We start from the raw sequence: 20527 nt of genomic DNA, 5'->3' as shown, positions 1-20527 counted from the left end.
ATAAATTTTATTTCAAGGTGAATTTTACTTAAGGGACTCATGCCGCATCATATGTGGCTTCTGGAAATAGTGGTGCCCATCTCACGGGCTGCTTTTTGTCTCCCTAGCCAGAATCCCTTGGATATCCCTATGCTGGTGAGCCTAGAGCATAGATTCCTCCATCTCCTTCCAATCCACATATTGGGAAAATGTGATTTTCTTTTCTTTTTCAAAACCATAGGTCATCTTCTTTTTAGTCTATAAAGATCCAGGAGAAATTAAACAAGGCTTTTATATTATCTGTTGTATTTGTGTAAAAACTTACCCCAAAATTTAGCAGCAAAAAACAATAAATATTTATCTCGTATAGTTTCTAAGGGTGTGGAATTTAGGGGCAAATTAGCTGAGTTGTTCTAACTTAGAGTTTCTCATGAGGTTTTGGTTGGAATGTTGGCCAGGGCTGTTGTCATGAAAGGTTGCCTGAGCTCAAGGATCTCCTTCCAGACTCATTCACATGGCTCTTGGCAGGAGGCGTCAGTTCCTCGACACGTGGTCCTCTTCATAGGGCTCCTTGAGATGTGCCCACTGCCTTCCCCTAGACTGAGTGATCTGAGAGAGAGACCAAGGCAGAAGCTGCAGAATCTCTTATAGCCTAGTCTCAGAAGTACTTATCACATCTGAAGGATTCTTTTGTTTACACTGACCAACTGTGGTACAATGGGAACCGATTATACAAATACAAGTGTATGAATGCCAAGAGGTGGAGATTATTGGAGGCCATCTAGGAGGCTGGCTACCATAGCCTTTATAGGCAAATCTTGCCAGTTTATTCTTATCTTTTTTTTTTTTTTTAAAGATCGGCACCTGAGCTAACAACTGTTGCCAGTCTTCTTCTGTTTTTTTTCTTTCTGCTCCCTCGCCCCAGATACCCCCAGTACATAGTTGTATACCTTAGTTGTGGGTCCTTCCAGTTGTGGCATGTGGGACGCCGCCTCAGCATGGCTTGATGAACGGCACCATGTCCGAGCCCAGGATCCGAACCAGCGAAACCCTGGGCTGCCGAAGTGGAGCACGTGAACCTAACCACTGGGCCATGGGGCTGGCCCTCTTATCTTTTTTTTTTTAAAGTTAAAACGTGTTTCAAAATTGAGAAATTATAAAATTTGTATAATGACGTCTTCCTTACACCCTGTACCCTAGTTATTCAATTTCCTTCCTTCTAGCCAACAGTTTTTAACAGCTTATTTCTACTTCCAGAGATATTTTATACAGATTCCAGAAAATGTATATATTATTTTTCCTCTTTTTGACAGCTGTATGCACTATTTTGCACCTTGTTTTTTCACTTAATACAGTTTAGAAATGGCTCCATATTGGTACATAATCATTTCTTTATTTTTTATGGCTATATAATATTTCATTGGGTGGTTGCAGCATGATTTATTTAATAAATTCACTATTTATTGGTTGTTGTAATCTTTTTTGTTACAGTGACAAATGTGTAAGTACCATCCACAAAGTAAATTCGTGGAAGTGGAATTGCTGGATGAAAAGTTAGGTGTGGTCACAATTTTGATAGCTAATTGCCAAATTGCGCTCTATAAACACTGCGCCATTTACACTCAGCAGCAGTATATGAGAGTGCCTGTATGTGCATGCTCTTACCTACACAATATATATCAAACCTTTGAGTCTGCCAATTTGACAGGTCAAAAATTGTATCTCTGTGTGGTTTTCATTTGCTTTTCTCTTATGAGTGAGATTAAACATCTTTTCACATATCTAAGAGTCACTTGTATTTCTGTTTCTGTGAACAATCTGTTCATAACCTTTGCTCATTTTCTTCTTACTGATTTGTAGGAACACATTTTTAGGAGTTTAGCCGTTTGAGAGGGAAAGTAGTTAATATATTATAAGTATTTTTTTAACATATAGGGTTTTAATATTTTTCAAGTTTTTATTTTGTTGAAGTAATATCCAGCTTATAAAAAGCAGTAAGTGTAGTCTATGAAATTTTTTTCTTATAGCAGTTGAGAGTAAGTTGCTGACATGGTACCTCGCCATCCCTGAACACTTTAGTGTATATTCCCTCCAAATACAAAATCAGGATATTAATTGGTGGCTTCATGACCACGTCCAGCAGTCTCTCTACTCCTTTGGCCCTAGAGAAGAGCACAGACTCGGGGGCTAGACTGCCTGGCTTCAAATCCCAGCTCTGCCTCTTACTAGCTGTGGGTCTTTGAGCAGGTGACTCAAACCGTCTGTGCCTCGGTTTTCTCATCTCTGACAAAGGGTGTAATAATTATGCCTACTCCACAGGTCGTTGTGAGGAATAGATGAGTTAGTCCTTAGAATAGTGGTTTGCACGCTATGAAAGCTATGTCAACGTAGCTATATTAATATTATTATTAGAGGAAGGATAGTTGGTAATAGATTAAATTTTACAGTATTTTGTAGTAGCCATGGATGAGGTTATCAGAGATCATAGACTACACTGTAAGCTACGAATTGTTCAAATAACCCAGGATGTATTTTTGTTCTTCTCTTTCTAGATTTCAGAATGACTTCCATCTTGACTTACACTTTTAAAAATCTTCCCAGTACATCAAAATGGGCCCTCAGATTTTGTAAGTTTAATTTGTTCTTTCCGTTTTAAGATTAGATTTGGGTTTATAAGCATCTTACACGGCCATTGAATTGTATTGCTTTTTGTAAACATTTTATTTTGTCTTCCAGCTGTAAGACCTCTGAGCTGTTCCGCCCAGCTACGAGCTACCCCAGGTACAGTAATTTGTAAAATAAACATTTCTGATTTAAATGTTAGAGTCTAGATTTGTGAATTCTGAATAAATTCCAAACTAATTTACTAGTTCTCCCCTTTTTGTGAGCAGCGTGAACATGTTGCCTTCAAATTGAAACAATATAGAGCCAATTGATAATGATGTTACATAGTGTAGGGTGTGTAGGGCTGGGCTGGAGGCTGTTGGTAGGAGGCTGCTTTCTGGGATTTGGAACCTGGTGGAGTCATGAAGGTTCCATGAACTTTGCTGGTCTGTTTATTCACCCACTGGCTGTCAGTCTTGGAGATGATTTGCTTACAAACACTCTTGAGACTTATGGAGCCAAAAGTTAACTTTTTAAATTGCTAATTAGTGACAGGCTTCTCTGTTAATGACTATCTTCTTATCCCATATACAAGAAGACCTATTTCTGAAATAGGGGTGACTGGGGAACTAGTTAATAAAGAAGATTGTTTAGTCAATATGAAATGGAAGAGTAAGGAAGCATGTTGATTTTATATGGTCATTTAGACCCTTAGTAAACCCAATGAATTAGACTTCTTCACTGTTGAATACATTGTTTTGTAGGACCTGCTGTAGGTAGGTGTCAACGAAAATAATCCATATCCAATCTATAAATGAAAATTTGGGTGAGTTTATTCTGAGCTTAAATCTGAGGATTATAACCCGGGAGAGTCTTTCCACAAAGGAACAGAGCACTCCAAAGAGGTGGGGGGGTATACAGGGTCATTATATACCCTCAAAGAGGATGTTTCACATATGATTGGAATGTCCCTTTTACAATAGTCGCGAGAGACTACTCTGTCGGCACAGCAATTGATGGAAATAGCAGGTAGGTCTTCTGTCTTGGTGAACACAGCAGGGTGGCAGTCTGTTGTCTCCAGCTGGGTGGTCACAGGTGAGCTGGGAGGTGAGTGCAGCAATCAGTTCCTAGCCTAAGGAAAACTGCTAATGTCGGGGGTGGGGGGGGAAGTTGCATCTTTATCTCAAGGGCCTTTGTGCTGGCCATAGGAAATGTCTAAGCAGATATGCAATGCGTGCTCAATAGCCAGTCAGGCCCTTTTGGAGGAAAAAAAAGAAGTCAGGCCGAATTAGGTTTATACCAAATGGCTTCCTCATATACTCCTATATATCCTATTGCTTGCCATTTTTATTTGTCATAGGTATCTTCACTGGCCGGTGCTAAAAACAATTCTGACAATTTTGTACCATTATTCTCCTTGCCCGGGTCCTTTATTGACCTATGACTTCTGATTTTGGTTTTATTATGATATTTCTACTTGGATAATAACTTAATAGAAAAAGCATCTTACCAGGATGCAGAAGACCTCTACTTCATTCCACTTCTATCTCTTTCTGGATGGTGTTGCCTTGAACTGGTCACTTTTCTTTCCTGTGCTTTAGTTTCTTTGTCTAAAAAAGAATAATAATTCTGGTCTTGTTAACCTCAAATAGTTATGAAGGTATCCTGAAGCACTTTGACAACAGTAAACTCAACAAAAGTGCAAGACGATATTGTTATGCTGTTTTACATATAGTATATTCTCAGAGGTCTGTTGCCTAATCAAACTAGAGAAATTTCATGTTGTTATATAACAAATATATTTCCTGTGGCCTCTAAATTCTAACTAGAATATAGATTTCTATTAGCCTCACAAAGAATTAGTCCTTTTATCTCATTTCACCTTTTCCCTAATTCTGATGTTTACCCAGGCCCATGGTTTGCAGTTAGACAAATAGGCCTGATTCTTGCCAACTGGGGGAAGGTCATCCTGAATACCAACAAAGGGAAAGAATTTATCTGGCATTTAGAGTGTTCTTTATGCTGCTCTTTAACTGTTTTTGTATGTTTCTATCTCCCCACGTGTATTGTAAGCCCTTGTGAGACTTAAGCCTGTTAGTAGCCCTGCACTGTCCTACAAGTGATTTGTGTTAACACTGAGGATAGTGGTGCAGGAAGGCTCGTAATAAGACAGAGGAATGTGACCAGCTGATTTGAGGGGAGGAAGCGGGCATGTGCCTGTGCTGAACAGGTTTTAGGTTGCGGTAATTTTATAACTAATTCCTCTTGAAGCTCATGTGACTATCCTTGCTTAACAGAGCTGTTAGGATGAAGGAATATGAATAGAGGGATGCAGGATTTATTGATGTTTTCAGTCATCAGATGGACTGGAAATGTACGTGTCAGATGGAAATTTTGATGATTCAATGACTCTATCTCTCTCTCTCTCTCTATATTTACATCTGTCTATATATGCACACATCTCTCTGCCCTCCAAATGGGGGGAAATCACAAAGCCAAGTGTCTTTATTGTAACACTACTTAGCCACTCAAGGATAAGAGGGTTCATATGTACAACTGGGAAGATGTTAGGAACTAAGCAGCCCCAGGGGCCAGCTACTTTTCTCTCTTGTGCACCATGTGGTGGGTCATTTTCCTGGCCTTTCTGCTTCTCTTTGTATCCTTCTTCACTCTTCTTGCTAGCTTCTTTGCTTACTCAGGGTTTTTGCTGCCCCATAACTCTACAAATGACTTCAGTTTACCATCACCCTGGTTCCTCCTCATGACATACTTTCAGCTTCAGCTTATTGGCGTTTCTTCCAGGCTTCTATGCTTAGATTCCTAAGACTGGCACAGCTTATCACTTGTAGGTAGATGACCTGAGTTCCTGGGTGACTACTCGGTGGATTGACGTTTGGTGGTCCAGTTCCCAGCCTGAATTTAATCACCTTTGGCTGTAAGCTTAGGGACATGGCATCTATGACTAGCCCTTTGGCAGAGACTGTAAGCAGGGCAGCTCCCTTTAGAGGGGGCTGTGGGTGAACAGGCGCTGCAAAATAGGTCTCTGCTTTTCTTGTGTGTTCTAAACTTCAGATATCTCATGGCTCTCCTGTCTACACTTCACTTCTCTTCTGAGCCTTAGTTTTGCATCTGTAGCTTCCTGTCAAATGAATGCGTCCTCTTGGATGTCTCTCTGTCACCTTAAAGTTGCCTGTTTAAAAATGAAGTCACCTTTCTTCCAAAACCAGTTCTTACTCTGTGTAGAGTAGCTAGGTTTTCTTAGTCTCTAAGCTTCCTTTATAATCCTGCTTCCTGTTTCCCTTTCTTTCCATATCTGGTTGATCACTAGGATACCTGGTTTCCCTTTATGCAATCTCTTGTATTGGTCCCTTCCTTTCCATTCACATTGCTACTGCCCTTATCCCGGCCCTTAACACCGCATACTTGGGTTTGCCACAGTCTCCTCACTTATCTCCATGTTGTCTTTATCTCCTTCACCAACACATCTCTGTTAGAGCTGCCAGGAGAGTCTTTGTACCCCATTTTATCTTGACTCTTAGCTTTGACTACTATTTCCTTCAAGTTGGTTGTAGATATTTATCATAAATAGTTCTCTATGATGTTAGTGAGTGTGGTAAGGTGATTGTTAAAATTTTATTCCCAACAATTTAGGATTTTTCTCTGTCTCTGATAATGAAGGAGTGATGCTAGAAGGTGAATTCCAGCATTAACAACAAGAAAAGAATGTGATGGATTTAGATATACTAACTTGGAAAGATCTTTGAGTTGTGTTAAGTCAAAAGAGTATCCATAACACACAAGTGTATGCAGGCACATGCATTAAAAGAAAGAGGATTTATGGGGCTGGCCCCATGGCCGAGCGGTTAAGTTCGCGCGCTCCGCTGCAGGCGGCCCAGTGTTTCGTTGGTTCGAATCCTGGGCGCGGACATGGCACTGCTCATCAGACCACGCTGAGGCAGCGTCCCACATGCCACAACTAGAAGAACCCACAACGAAGAATATACAACTATGTACTGGGGGCTTTGGAGAGAAAAAGGAAAAAATAAAATCTTTAAAAAAATAAAAAAAAAGAAAGAGGATTTAAAAGTATATACACCAGGGGCCGGCCCCGGGGCCGAGTGGTTAAGTTGTGCACTCCACTTTGGCGGCCCGGGGTTTCACGGGTTCGGATCCTGGGCGCAGACCTAGTACCGCTCATCAGGCCATGCTGAGGCGGCATCCCACACAGCACAACCAGAAGGACCTCCAACTAGAATATACAGCTATGTACTGGGGGGCTTTGGGAAGAAGAAGAAGGGAAAAAATAAAAAGAAGAAGATTGGCAGTAGATGTTAGCAGAGGTGCCAATCTTTAAAAAAAAGTATATACACCGAATTAGTAGTATCCATCTCTGGGAGGGAAATAAGGTAACAAGGGAAGGCATGAAGAGGGAACTTGAGTTTTTATTCTCCATATTTTAGTATTGTTTACTTTTTCTTTTTCTTTTTTTTTTTTTTCCACAAGCCTATATTCCTGTTTTATTCTTTAAAAAAATTAGAGGAAAGGGGCCGGCTCCATGGCCGAGTGGTTAAGTTCGCACGCTCCGCTGCGGCGGCCCAGGGTTCGGATCCTGGGCGCGGACATGGGACCGCTCGTCAGGCCACGTTGAAGTGGCGTCCCACATCCCACAACTAGAAGGACCTGCAACTAAGATATACAACTATGTACCAGGGGGGTTTGGGAAATAAAGCAGAAAAAAAAAAAAAAAAAAGATTGGCAACAGTTGTTAGCGCAGGTGCCAATCCTTAAAAAAAAAAAAAAGAAATTATTAAAAAAAAAAATTAGAGGAAAGTGGCTCTTTTGATGTCAGAAAATAACTAGGCAAATTAAGCCAAACAGAATCAGGAAGCAGTCTAGGTTTTTGTAGAACAACAATCATCATCAACCAAATGGCTTTTATGTCTACATAGAAAGGCAAGAATATCAAGTTATGTGAAGAGTGAATAACATTAGTTATTGGAACTTCTAATATTAAGGGCAGACTTAAGTATCAAATTGGTTGCTTTCAATGTGATACATTTTCAAATACTTGATAAAAATAATTTTGTTAATGGTATAAATACCCTCATCATTGGGTATAATCTCTATTTACCTTAAATATTATCTGGAAACTTTTTAAATAGTAGTCAATTTCTTAGCTTTTTTTTTTTTTAAAAATATTGAAGTGGTTTGCTAACTGGCAAGTGCAACTTGGCATTGAATGATAGAATTCTTTTTAGAATATCTATCATTGAAAATGTAAAAAGTCATCTGATTTCATATATTTTAAACAGTAGTTCTTTGAACTTTATCTTAAAGCTGCCCAGACCAAATCAAAGAAGACCTTAGCCAAACCCAACATAAGGAACGTGGTGGTGGTGGATGGTGTGCGCACTCCATTCTTACTGTCAGGCACTTCGTAAGTATGATGTGATTGTGTTATTCATTCCTTTCTGTGCCAGCTTTTGAGGTACGATTGACAAATAAAAATGGTATATATTTAGGTTATACAGTGTGATTTTTTTTTAAGGTGGGCAAAGTGATAATTTAATATCTGCATACATTGTGAAATGGTTACCACAATCAAGTAAATTAACACATTCATCACTTGATAGTTTATTTATTCCTTATTTTAAGGCACTTTCAAAAATGGTCTTTGTAAATGTAACCCAGTAGGTAATATATTGTTAGTGGACCAATATACGGGTAGCATTTCCATGAAATTAATACAGAATAAGTCAAGCCACCAGTGAAATAATACGGCAGAATTTGTTTTTCATCCTTTCTCATGAAGGAGCCTAGTGTAGTGCTAGCTTGAACCAGACCTATTTTGAAAACCTGGTGTGGGTCCAGATAGCCTTGCTTCCAACAGAGATATCCTTTCCTTGTTTGGAGATAAGTACATTGTTTCTGCCTCCTTGGAAGTTTGAATAGTGAGGATGTGGGCCCATGGCATTCTGAAGAGCCAGTAATCCACTGCTTTGGCCTTCTGGAAATTATCAGAATTGGACTTGACAGGGCTGGTCCAGATCCCTGGCTTAGCACAACCCCAAGTGTATGGAACCAGAATGATTGTAGACCAGCCGGAAAACTCCCCAGAACCAAACTGCTGTTCTCCTTAGCCTTTTCTAATCATTTTCTGTCCCAAAGTGAGGCCAAATCTGTCCAAAAGCCGATAGTGGACTTTGGTAACTAGGTTCAAACTAAATGAAACATTAGTTCTATTCTTTTTAGATTGTTTTGATGTTTGTATCTTGGACAAGCAGTCACTAACTTAAAAAACATGCTGAGGATGTTTTTAGGCATCTGCGCAAATAATGAAACCTTTTATGTACTAATATGGAAAGGTCTTGAAGATACGTTAAGTATAAAAAGCAAGGCCCAGAGCAGTGTGGCATCGCTTGTGGAAGATGCTCACCTGCGTGTGTGCCTGGGTGTTTGTGTACACATACATACACAAACAGTAAACGTTTGTTTTTCAACAGCTGGTTTAGTACTTAGAGAGTATTTTCTTACAGAGGTAATGCTGTAAGAAAGTAGTGAAGTGTCATTCGTCCTCTTTTCTCAACATAGTAACCCATTTAACAACGTTTCACTCTATGATCTCTTTCCTGTGCCGACACAACAGCAGTAAGAATAAGAATCTGAAGCTTGAGCAGCAGGAAAGGGAAGAGATAGGGTCCTCCTTGTGCTCGGCAGCGGCAGGGTAATAAAAGAAAGTTCCATCCGCAGAAGAACATTCTAGGCTAAGAAGACCATTTTTTTGGAAGGGCTGTTTGTGTACTATGTAGATGTTTGATTTCAGCTGTTTTACTATTAAAAATGTACACACAATCAGATCATTTATTTAAACATTTTCTTTGATAATTAGTATTTTCCTGGAGTTTGATTTGAGATATTCACATTGGTATGGGGTTTGTTCCTTTTATCGTTGTTCATTGTTGTGTTTTAGTTTAGCTCAGGATTCTAGTTGAGAAAGAAGACAAAGTTCATGAGCAATTTACTGGTACAGAGAAGAGGAAAACTTTGAGTAGTGTAAGAAGTTATAGTTAACAGGGAAGAAAGAATAAAAATTTTAAGGCAATATTCCTATAAAGAACAAAAGTGACTAAAAAATAATATAGAGGGAAGAATTTATAAAGAAGACAAATAGTTTAGTCATATTATTGATGTTATGACTGAGGTGGCAAATAAGTCTTCTATAATTGAAGATCATTTTCTAGGTGGAAAAAGATCTTTTTCTGTTTAATTTGAAGAAACTTTGCTTTCAACTTGAGCGATGTTTGGAAGACCAGGTTCTTACAGGCAGAGGGCGCTTGGAAACACTGCTAAGAATAGACTGCAGAAGTGGAACGTGGAGTCTTCCAGTCATCCTGGTAGAGAAGGATGTAGGAGCGTGAGAATAAAGATGATAAAATGATAAATAAGTTACGACTTGGGCATTTTCAAATTGACACGCAACTTTTTCCCAAATTAATCTGTTCTAAATTTGAAAGAACTGGTTTTACCTATGAAAGATTTGGAGAACTACTGATGATTCTTCTGTGATTCAGAGTGAAATAAAAGCATTTCTGGATTATTAAGGTCTTTTTTTCTTTTTTGAGGAGGGTTAGCCCTGAGCTACATCTGCCACAAATCCTCCTCTTTTTGCTGAGGAAGGCTGGCCCTGAGCTAACATCTCTGCCCATCTTCCTCTACTTTATATGTGGGATGCCTACCACAGCATGGCCTGCCAAGCAGTGCCATGTCCACACCCGGGATCTGAACCGGTGAACCCCAGGCCGCTGAAGTGAAATGTACAAACTTAACCGCTGTGCTGCCGGGCCAGCCCCTAGATTATTAAGTTTTAATTTTCAGGAACTTAAAGAATGAATCTTCTTCTCAATCCAGTGGTTAAAATCTCTGACTTAAAAATAAAGGGAATTTATTTAGTTAGTTAGTTTTTGGTTTTTTGTGTGTGAGAAAGATTGGCCCTGAGCTAACATCTGTGCCAGTCTTCCTCTATTTTATGTGGGACACCGCCACAGCATGGCTTGACAAGCAGTGCCAAGTCTGTACTCAGGATCCAAACCTGCGAACCCTGGGCTGCTCAATCAGAGCATGTGAACTTAGCCACTGTGCCACTGGGCCAGCCCCAAGGGAATTTATTTTTGACATTTAAACAAGCAAATAGAATTCACATCTAGATCTTGGTTTCTAAACACCATCCTTCAATGCAAGGAACCAGTGCTCCCCAGAAGAATGACTAGGTCTGGGCCAAAGAAAATACAACACGATGGGGCTGGCCTGGCGGTGCCGTGGTTAAGTGTGCACATTCCACTTCAGTGGCCCAGAGTTCGCTGGTTCGGATCCTGGGTGCGGACATGGCACCACTTGGCAGGCCATGCTGTGGTAGGCGTCTCACATATAAAGTAGAGGAAGATGGGCATGGACGTTAGCTCAGGGCCAGTCTTCCTCAGTGAAAAGAGGAGTATTGGCAGCAGTTAGCTCAGGGCTAATCTTCCTCAAAAAAAAAAAGAAAAGAAAAAAGAAAAAAAACCCACGCATCTTGTAGTGCCAGAATGTAAAGTGCTTAAAAAAAAAAAAAGAAAAATGGAGACATGTCACAAGGACACAAGACCAATCTGATATAGCTGCAGTGACTGACCAAAGCTGGAACGATTTGATCAATAAAATAAATTACAATAGTATTACATTATAACCCAGAGTAAAATAAATATCCACAAGTCCAATCTGATATAAATAAGTGATTGACTAAATAAATGAGAAAGAAAGGATAAATCTTCTTTCAGAAGAATTTCAATTAATAAATATAAAAGGAATGAGGAAAATAAATAAATCACTGTTAGAACACCACAGTAATAATTGCTGCAAGCAAGATCTGCAAATGAATGCTAAAATTAGTGGGTATGAAATGTTAGGAATAAACAAGATATTTACATAGCCTCAAACTCTCTCCTCCATAGTATTTATTAATTACTTGATGATTTTAACGTGTCCACAAATTCTTTGTTACTTCTTCCACTGGGAAGTGGAGCTTAATTCTTTTTTCCTTGAGTGAGGGCTGGGCTAGTGACTCACTTCGAATAAATTGAATACAGAAAGGGGAAAATAGTGGAGAAAACTGGCAGATTCCACTGCAACCGAATGATCAAGTTAACATCACCAGTAATAAGTCATGTTGATCTCATGTACACCCTGATAGGAAGCAATGGGAAGAACACTTTACCTCTGTGATATTCTTCCCCCAAATCCGTAACCCTAGTCTTCAAGTATCAAGGTCATGAAAGACAAGGAAAGACAGAAAATGCACAGATTGGAGGAAACTAAGGAGGCATGACAGCTAAATGCATGGGTTAGATCCTGGAACAGGAAAGTAAAAGGGTGTTTGTGGAAAAACTGGCGAGATCCAGATAAAGTTAGTAGCTTAGTGGTAGCATTGTGCCACTGTTAATTTCCTAATCTTGACAAATGCATCACGACTATGTAAGGATATTAACTTTAGAGGAAGTAGGGTAAAGTGTGTACAAGAATGCTGTTCTGTCTTCCATTTCTTTTGTAAATCTCAAATTACTTCAAAACACAGTTTCTTAAAAAGTACATCCCTCATGTCCCTTTAGGCATCACAAAATAAATAATATATTTTTTAAAAATCTTAAAGAATATGGAATATTTAGTATTATTTAGAATTTTTATATTTATAATGTTTAATATTTAATTTTATTTAGGATATTTAATATTTAGTTTTAAAGAATATTTAACAAATGTCATGCTGAGCAGTAAGATATTGGGTAACATTTTTGTTAGATTCTTAGCCAGCACAGTAGGAGTTAAGACTTGCTGGATTTTTAAGGATGACAAATAGCAAAGTCACACAATTTCTTTGTTTGAAACGATGGACTGCCTTAGATAGTAAAATTAAGTGCATTTGCAACAGCATGTTAGATGATCTGTTTGGGTATTTCAAATGGAATGAAACACGTTTTTTATTAAAGCTCTCAGCTAATGGTTTAAATTATTTATGTTCTTTCCCCAGATATAAAGACCTGATGCCACATGATGTGGCTAGAGCAGCACTTTTGTAAGTAAATGCAGTTTTAATAAAAGCACTTTTCTCCAGTTTTTGCGCTTGAAATATCATCTTTAATTTAAATTCCGTAACTAGGATATATTAACTTTTATGTGGTGAAAAAACACATACTAGCCTTTATAAGATTCATTTATTCTTCCTTTTAGCTGGATGTGCTACACAAATTCAAGCAGCTGGTGAATGGAAGGCATTATCTCATTCATTTTCTGTTGATGCTTTGCCTTTGTATCTTCAACCAGCCACAGGTCTTTCACAGTTTGAAAAAACTCTTCAATTGATCTTTCTGCCCGTCTGGTTCTGTTTCTTCCACTCTGGCACGACTTTAAAAATGAATGAAAGCAATGGTTGCTGCTCTTTTCTCACTGTCCATTAATCCCCCTTAATCTCATCATAATGTTCCCATTCCCATTGCTCCACAGTAACTATACTTCGGGAGCTTTTCTTCATAATGACATTGAGGTCACTAAGGTACCAGTCTTTGCTCAGGCCGCAGTGTCTGTGTTCTATGGCACTTGGCACTGTCAGCTGTACTTGAAACTGTCTGCCTGTGACTTCTTAATATTATGCCTTTATGGTTTTCCTTCCATCTCCTGACTTATTCTTCTCTACTTTTTTTTTTAAAGATTTTTATTTTTCCTTCTTCTCCCCAAAGCCCCCCGGGACATAGTTGTGTATTTTCAGTTGCGGGTCCTTCTAGTTGTGGCATGTGGGATGCCGCCTCAGCATGGCTTGATGAGCGGTGCCATGTCTGCGCCCAGGATCTGAACTGTTGAAACCCTGGGCCGCCAAACCGGAGTGTGCGAACTTAACCACTTGGCCACAGGGTCTGCCCCTCTTCTCTACTTTTTAAAAAACTGGAATGCTTCCTCTTTCTCTTTTTTAAAGGTATTTTACAAGTTTCAATCCCTAGATCTTTGCATTTTTCTGTACACCTGTTTTTCCTGAAAAATCTCATCTACTTAATCTTTATTTTTTATGTAGAGGACTCCCAAATCTCTAAATTTAACTGATTTTCTTAGATGCCTAAGCTCAGTGTATCAAAAATAAAAAGTATCTTTTCCCGAAAGCCAGCTTAGTTTCTTACTTCTGATAATGGTGCTATTTTTGATTATGGTCCCAGGCTAGAGATTTGGAAGTTTTTCCTCAACTTTTTATTTTTAAAAAAGTCCAATGTACAATAAAATTGAAAAAATAATAGAGTGAACACCTAAATACCCTCCACCTAGATTTAATAATTGCTACCATTTTGCCGTATTTGCTGTATCTATACAGTTTGGAGCATTTGTCACTGAGTTGCAGACATCTTGCTACTTCAGCCCTAAAAACTTCAGCATTTATCTCCTAAGAATAAGGAGCTTCTCTGCTATCCATGCTACTGTTACCATAGCTAAGATGCTAACAATGATTCCATAATAACTTCTAATCTTCAGTTCATTGTCAAATCTCCCTCAATGGTTCCAAGAATATATTTTCTTCTAATAGTTTTTTTCTAAACCAGGACCCAGTAGAGGTTCATATTACAAATGGATATATCTCTTTAGTTTCTTTTAATGTAGAACATTTTGTTACTCCCTCCACCCCCTCATGACAATGACTTTTTGAGAAGTCCAAGCCAGCTGTCCTATAGAATGTCCCATAGTCTAGATGTTTCCTCGTGGTAATATTTAACTTTCCTCTATTAAATTCCTGTAAACTGGAAGTTAGAGCTAGAGTCCTGATTAGAGTCAGGGGAAGCATTTTTTGGTAAGAATGCTTCATGGGTAAAGCACATGGCTATTGCATCGTATCAAGAGGCACATGATGCGTGACGCTAAATGTAACCACTTGGTCACGGTGCTCAGACTGCCAAATCTTTTGATTATAAAGGTACATTTTTCCCTTTGCAATTTCAAGTAATGTGTAAAGTGATGTCTTAGCGCCATGTGACTATTTTGTTCCCCTACAATTTTCACCAAATGGTTTTCGCATTCATTGATAATCTTTTGCGTGAATCACTTGCTATATTTGAGATTACAAATTTCTGATTTTCTAGTTCTGTTATTCCTCCTACATTTATTAGCTGGTATTTTCCTGTAAGGATCAGTTTTCCTTTTTTTTTTAATGATGGGGACTTTGGGATTTTTATTTATTTATTGTGTTATAGCCAAGCTTAGTCATTATTCCTTTTGAAGCTCAGATTATTCCACATTTCATCTGTGGGAGCTCCTTCAAGTTGGCTCCTATGTGCCCTTTGTTTCCTAGTGTATTATTATTTTTTGAGGTATAATTTGCATATGATAAAATGCACAGATTTTAAGGGTATAGTGTGATGAGTTTTGACAAATGTGTATACCCATGTTCCTGTTTTTGATATGGTCCCATTAGTCTTTAAGTGCTTTCTAAATGTTGGCACAAAAAGATCAGTGAGGTTCTCTTTGCACTTTCCCTGCCTCAGACCTGGTCCCAGTCATTTTTTAACAAGCTCTGATTCCTTTAATGGGGAATGGCATCTAGAAACCACATCCGAGTTCAGGATGTGCTCATTCCTACTGGAGTGTTATTGCCTCTAGTCTCCAACAGTGGGCAGAACTAGAAAAATGTATGTATTATTTAAATCATGTATTTATATTGATATTGCAAATTTAAATCTAACATACTTGGAATTTTATTTCATCTCTTTGATTTATTTGTCTCTTCTGTTTTGACTGAAAACTTTGGTTCCAACTAACATTACTATGTTTACTTACCCGTTTTATCCTATGCCAAATTATTTTTTATTCTTCTTATCTAACTTCTTATTGCCAATTGAGCATCAAATATTGGCTTTTTAACTCTTCCGTTCATTTCTTCTTTGATAAAGTGCCATGTGCTTGTCGAATTAAGAAAAAATACTGTCTCTGCTCTTATAAATTCAAGGTTAACCTTTTTAAAGAAGTACAGTGTTTTAAGTACTTATCTATGGCACTACCTTGATGTGTGAAATGTCTGTTTCCTCTGGACTTCTGCTCTCAGGGGTTTGTTACATCGGACCAGTGTTCCAAAGGAAGTTGTTGATTATATCATCTTTGGCACAGTTATACAGGAAGTGAAAACAAGCAATGTGGCCAGAGAGGTCAGTAAAACAAACTTTATGTTGTTTAGAGATTGAGAGGAGAATCGATTTGAATTTCAACTAATAGAATTCACTCTTCAGGAGCTATTAAAATCCCTTAAGTAGGGTTGTGTTTGACTTAAAATGTGACTTTACAACTTGAATGATGAACATTATTGAATATTTAAAAGAATTATAAATCAAATGATGTACTCTATACTGGTATATATTTTTACTTATACTATAAATCAAATCAGTCCTTTCAGGTGGTTTGGGAAATGTTGATTTATCTATCTCTTATGTTAGGAAAATAGAGATTAGGGCAAAGTGTGGCTGATGTGACTTTTAGTAATATTAGGCATTCTGGCTTCTAATTAACTTAAAATTTCAACATTTTGCAAAGAACTTATTTCATAGCATGGTTTTTGTTGGAGGTAGCCTTGCTTATTCACTTGTTGCCTTTGACTGGATGACACTTAGGGCAGTTTTTCTTTAAACGATTTCCCAGGAGTTTACTTTTACCCTAGTTGGCATAGCTCCATGTAGTGTTTATTGGGTAAGCGAGATAATGACAGGCCTTGAAACTTCTGTGACACATCCTACAGGCATTTCATGATGAATAGTCCAAACACAGCTTCTAGGCTTTGTCTCAATTTGAAAGTGTTGTTTGGATAAAGTTGGCTCCAAAGCACATTTCAGCGTGCTAAGCATTTTCTTTATTTCTAGTCTGTGCTTGCCGTCTTACTGTGTTCAGTATAGTTGTAAGGGCAATGACGTCCGTCACTGTCAGCCAAGAGGGGGGAAAATGAGCAGGACTGAAAGTATTTGTTCTGCCCCACTTTTTACCTGTCAGTGAAAGTTAAAACTACTGACGGCCTGACATTACTGAAGCCCACAAAAATCAGCTGTATGTTGGAAGGTGGGCAGGAAAGAAATAAGAACAAGAAGAGGTTATTTTCCCGTCTTGATTTTTATGTTTTTCCCTGGACCTTCACATTTCTAAATATGTTGACTGTGACAGCTGTCTAAGTACATCAAGCCATTCATAATACATTTTCAACTTTTATATTCGGAAAAAAAAACAAAGTGACTCCTAGAAGAGCACTTAAAAAGCGAAAATTAAACCTGTTTCAATTTCCTCTGTATTCCTGTTCTAGTCTAACACTAAAGCCATAGTGTTTTGCCCTAAACTTTTTTCTGGAATTTTTACATCCCTATGCAAATCTCAGCTATTGACTGACAGGGGTAGAGCCCCTCTCCCTGCCCTTCCTAATACCAGTTGCATTGCCCACCAGGCAGTTTTTGCAGTGGCTGCAGGGGAAGATTGAGTTGAGGGACATGTTATAAGAATGTCTCTCTAAAGTTGTATTGTAACCTAAAAGCTAACGTAACTTCTAGCTAGAGATTTTCTTTAGTACCTGTTCTCTTTATTAATAATGTTAATATGAAATCTTAACTAATATGAAATCAACTCTGATGCTGAGCTCCCATCAACCTTTCCTGAAGAGCCTCAGTGTATTTCCCTGCTCTTGAACTTAACTAAGACTCACCTTCCTCCTTTCTCCTTAGTGTACTGTCTAGAGCCTAAGCCTGCCTTGAGAGCTGTACAAACTTTAAGTAGAAGCATGTGGACAGAGTTCACCGGCAACCACTTCTATTCAAAGCTCTTTCACTCTTGAGAGTCAGCTGGGGCCAAGGGTATAACACATGCTAGAAAGGACCTCATGAGGATCCGGCCATGACGACCAGAGTGCCTTTTACACTTGCCCCACTGGGCAGCTCTCCTCCCCTGCCCTCGTGGTCTTGCCTCTCCCTTCGTTTGGAGTGGTTTATGGTGAGAGGCTGATGTGCAGTTGCCAGGGTGTAGTTCTCAGCAAAGTAGGTTGGGCCCTTAGTATCAGATCTACCTGTAAAGATCAGATAAGATACGTATGCTATGTAACACATTTCTGTTCCTATAGATCATGTAAGTAGTGTAAATATAAAGGTAAAAAACAGTTGAGAAACGTTGAACCTCTTTGATCTCGACTTTGGAAACTTTTTTTTTTTTAACCAGATTATGGGAGATCTCACATTCTGAGGTTAATTAAATAGTTTCAGAAAAGGCCACTGAAAATGAAATCCTCTAATGGGGATCAGAATGTCGTAGTAAATAGTGGCGGTGTTGCGGGGTGGGGAAGGCATTGGGAGCTTTATTTTTAAAGTGAAACTTTAGTACTATAAAAATAAGTAGCGTTTTATTGTTTCACCCATCCATTAATTCTTCTCATAAACAAAACTGGAATCAGTCATTGATTGGTTTTTTGGCAGCTTAATTTCCCCAGTAAATAATATAATAAAATAATAGATGTCCTCATTTCCTATTTGACTTTTACTGTGCCATCATAATGATGCGGGGTCGGTGAGCCAAGGAGTCGAAAGAAAGATTTCTTAGACTCTTAAGATCTGGCAGTAGTGCTCTTTTATTTAGAGAATAGTATAGAATAGCATGGGGACAGGACCCATGGGCAGTCAGAGCTTCTGCTGTTCCCGCTGGCATGGGGACAGGACCCATGGGCAGGCAGAGCCGCTGCTGCTGCCCCCGCTGGCATGGGGACAGGACCCATGGGCAGGCAGAGCTCCTGCTGCTGCCCCGAGTTGAGGGTTAGGGCTAATTTTATAAGGCATGGGTACGTGAGTCATCTCTTCACAAGACAAAGGAAAGAACATGAAAAAAAAGTTAAAATGGTATCAGTGCAGGTGGGGTCTGGTCATTGGGTGATCCCATGACTTTTAGACAAGAATCAAATCGGATTAAGTAAAGGTTAGAAAGGTTAGAAGCCACCAACCTAAATCAGTTACATGAGATTGCCAGACAGCAACCAAATTAAGTTCTTGCCTTCCCCCTTAAGAGTTTCTAGGGACAAGGTCATCTCCCTTCTTCTTCCTGGTACAGAGAGGGAGGCACCTTTTACAGATAGAGATTTACGTTACAAATATAAATGTGTCCCAACAAGGGCAAGTTCCATTCCTCAGAGCCTCCTTCCCTGTCCCAGTTTATCAAAAGCACTCAGCCCCAAACAATCCCGATGCCAAAGAGACATATCCTGGGGTGGCCAATTTCAGGTCCCTACAAGGTCATCCCCCCTTCCTTCACAAATGCAAATGTCTCTCAAAAGGGCAAGCAAAATTCCAGTCCTTGGAGCCTGCTTCTCATGTGCAGTTTTAAAAGTAACCAGCCTAAAATCCTCATCAATAATAGAGGCCATTTTGCAAGATTAATGGAGGGCCTAAGTCTTTTTCAAGGTTTCTTAAACTGTTCTCTTTTGAAACACCTAATGTGTCATCATCCTGGCCAGTTTTCTCTTTTCCAGTTGTTAACTCGTCTAAACCTTATTTGTCAGAGGCTCATTTGTGGCTCAGGCAGTTTTCCAAAGTTTGTTTCACTGACTTGAGCTCTTGCATATTTGTCAAGTTTTGCAGTTTGACTTTGCATCGGATCCACAGTGCACTGTCTGAAGAATCAGACAGCCAGTGAGAGAGAGTGACAGACAGTGGGGGTAGAGTGTAAAGCGGGCAGGGACCTGAGTGGGAACTCTGTTTGTGAGTGGTCTATTCTGTAGAAATTGTTTTCATATTTGATGACTTTGGCTTTACTACTGAGCCTTGCAACTGTAGGAACACAATCGTGAAGACCTCACCCCGTGATATAGTTCATCACTCCCTCAACAGTATTTAACAGATTAACTGTAGGTTTATTTGAAAATTTAAGCAAGTTAAAATCAAATTGTATATTTGAAGGCTCTGAGAAAAGCATTGCTAAGAAATTAGGTGAGATGGAAGAGTATGCAGCCCTGTGTACCACACTAGAAAATAGCTGCCAGGAATTTGGCAGATGGCTTGTCAATGAATGGCTAGATGAAAAATTAGTAAACCATTTCTGGGTGGGCTTAATTTTTTTTAAAATATTACTCTGTGGAGTATTAAACTCAAACGCTTTTCTGATTTACCACCTAGTGAACTAGTACTCAAAGCATCATTTGCATGTAGCATTTCTTTGTGAGTGACCATTTCATTCACGGTTATTTCCTGAAGGCTGCCCTTGGAGCTGGCTTCTCTGATAAAACTCCTGCTCACACTGTCACCATGGCTTGCATCTCTGCCAACCAAGCCATGACCACAGGTATGTTTATTTAAAAGTAGAAGGTACTGGTTCATTCTCCTTTATCTTTTATATGATCATAAAAAAGTACTCAAGGGAAGTAAATGATTAACACGGATCTCTGAATTTGTGTTTTTTAGAAAATAAGGTGGCATTTAAAGTTTTTTATTTTTGACAGTACTTCTCAAACTTTTCTTGCTCTCCATATCTGAGAAAGACAGCCATTCATGTAGTTTCTCCATCAGTAACGTGGCTGGCTGCAACAGGATTATCAACTGGAGGAGTATGTCTCTAAGAAGGGGCTTCTGAATTTGAGGCATGAATAGTTTATAACCTGCTAGGTTTCAAACCTGGGTGATTCTAAGATGATACTCCGCCACGAAGATTGTGGCGCTCCTCCCTGCACCATCGCCATAGTGATAAATCCCTGCTTTAGATGGTACAACTCTTTCTTCTACTGTCTCCCCACATCCTTGGCATCTTTATGATTAGTTACAAATTCTCCTAATGAACTTGAGCAAAATTGTGGGACATTTTGTAGCATCAGCCCTTACTGTGAAAAGATAGGAAACCTGAAAGATACAGTAATCATGTGCTCTCTTAGTAACATCAAGGCCAGGTTGGG

At 39.0% G+C, this 20527-nt stretch overlaps 1 protein-coding gene across 2 annotated transcripts in view; it reads left to right on the top strand.

Annotated features, from left to right (window-relative positions):
* Nucleotides 1-20527, top strand: part of HADHB (hydroxyacyl-CoA dehydrogenase trifunctional multienzyme complex subunit beta) — a 35877-nt gene that overhangs the window by 5029 nt on the left and 10321 nt on the right. For both annotated transcript variants that reach the window (XM_046662529.1, XM_046662531.1), the window contains exons 2-7: nucleotides 2532-2606; nucleotides 2716-2760; nucleotides 7921-8020; nucleotides 12638-12682; nucleotides 15683-15782; nucleotides 19836-19923. In XM_046662529.1, coding sequence (XP_046518485.1) covers nucleotides 2540-2606; nucleotides 2716-2760; nucleotides 7921-8020; nucleotides 12638-12682; nucleotides 15683-15782; nucleotides 19836-19923 — 445 coding nt within the window. In that variant the 5' untranslated portion in view covers nucleotides 2532-2539. The remainder of the gene's footprint in view (nucleotides 1-2531; nucleotides 2607-2715; nucleotides 2761-7920; nucleotides 8021-12637; nucleotides 12683-15682; nucleotides 15783-19835; nucleotides 19924-20527) is intronic.

The sequence above is a fragment of the Equus quagga genome, chromosome 5 (assembly GCF_021613505.1).
Source record: "Equus quagga isolate Etosha38 chromosome 5, UCLA_HA_Equagga_1.0, whole genome shotgun sequence".
NCBI lineage: Eukaryota > Metazoa > Chordata > Mammalia > Perissodactyla > Equidae > Equus > Equus quagga.
This window is presented reverse-complemented; position numbering and strand designations above follow the sequence as displayed.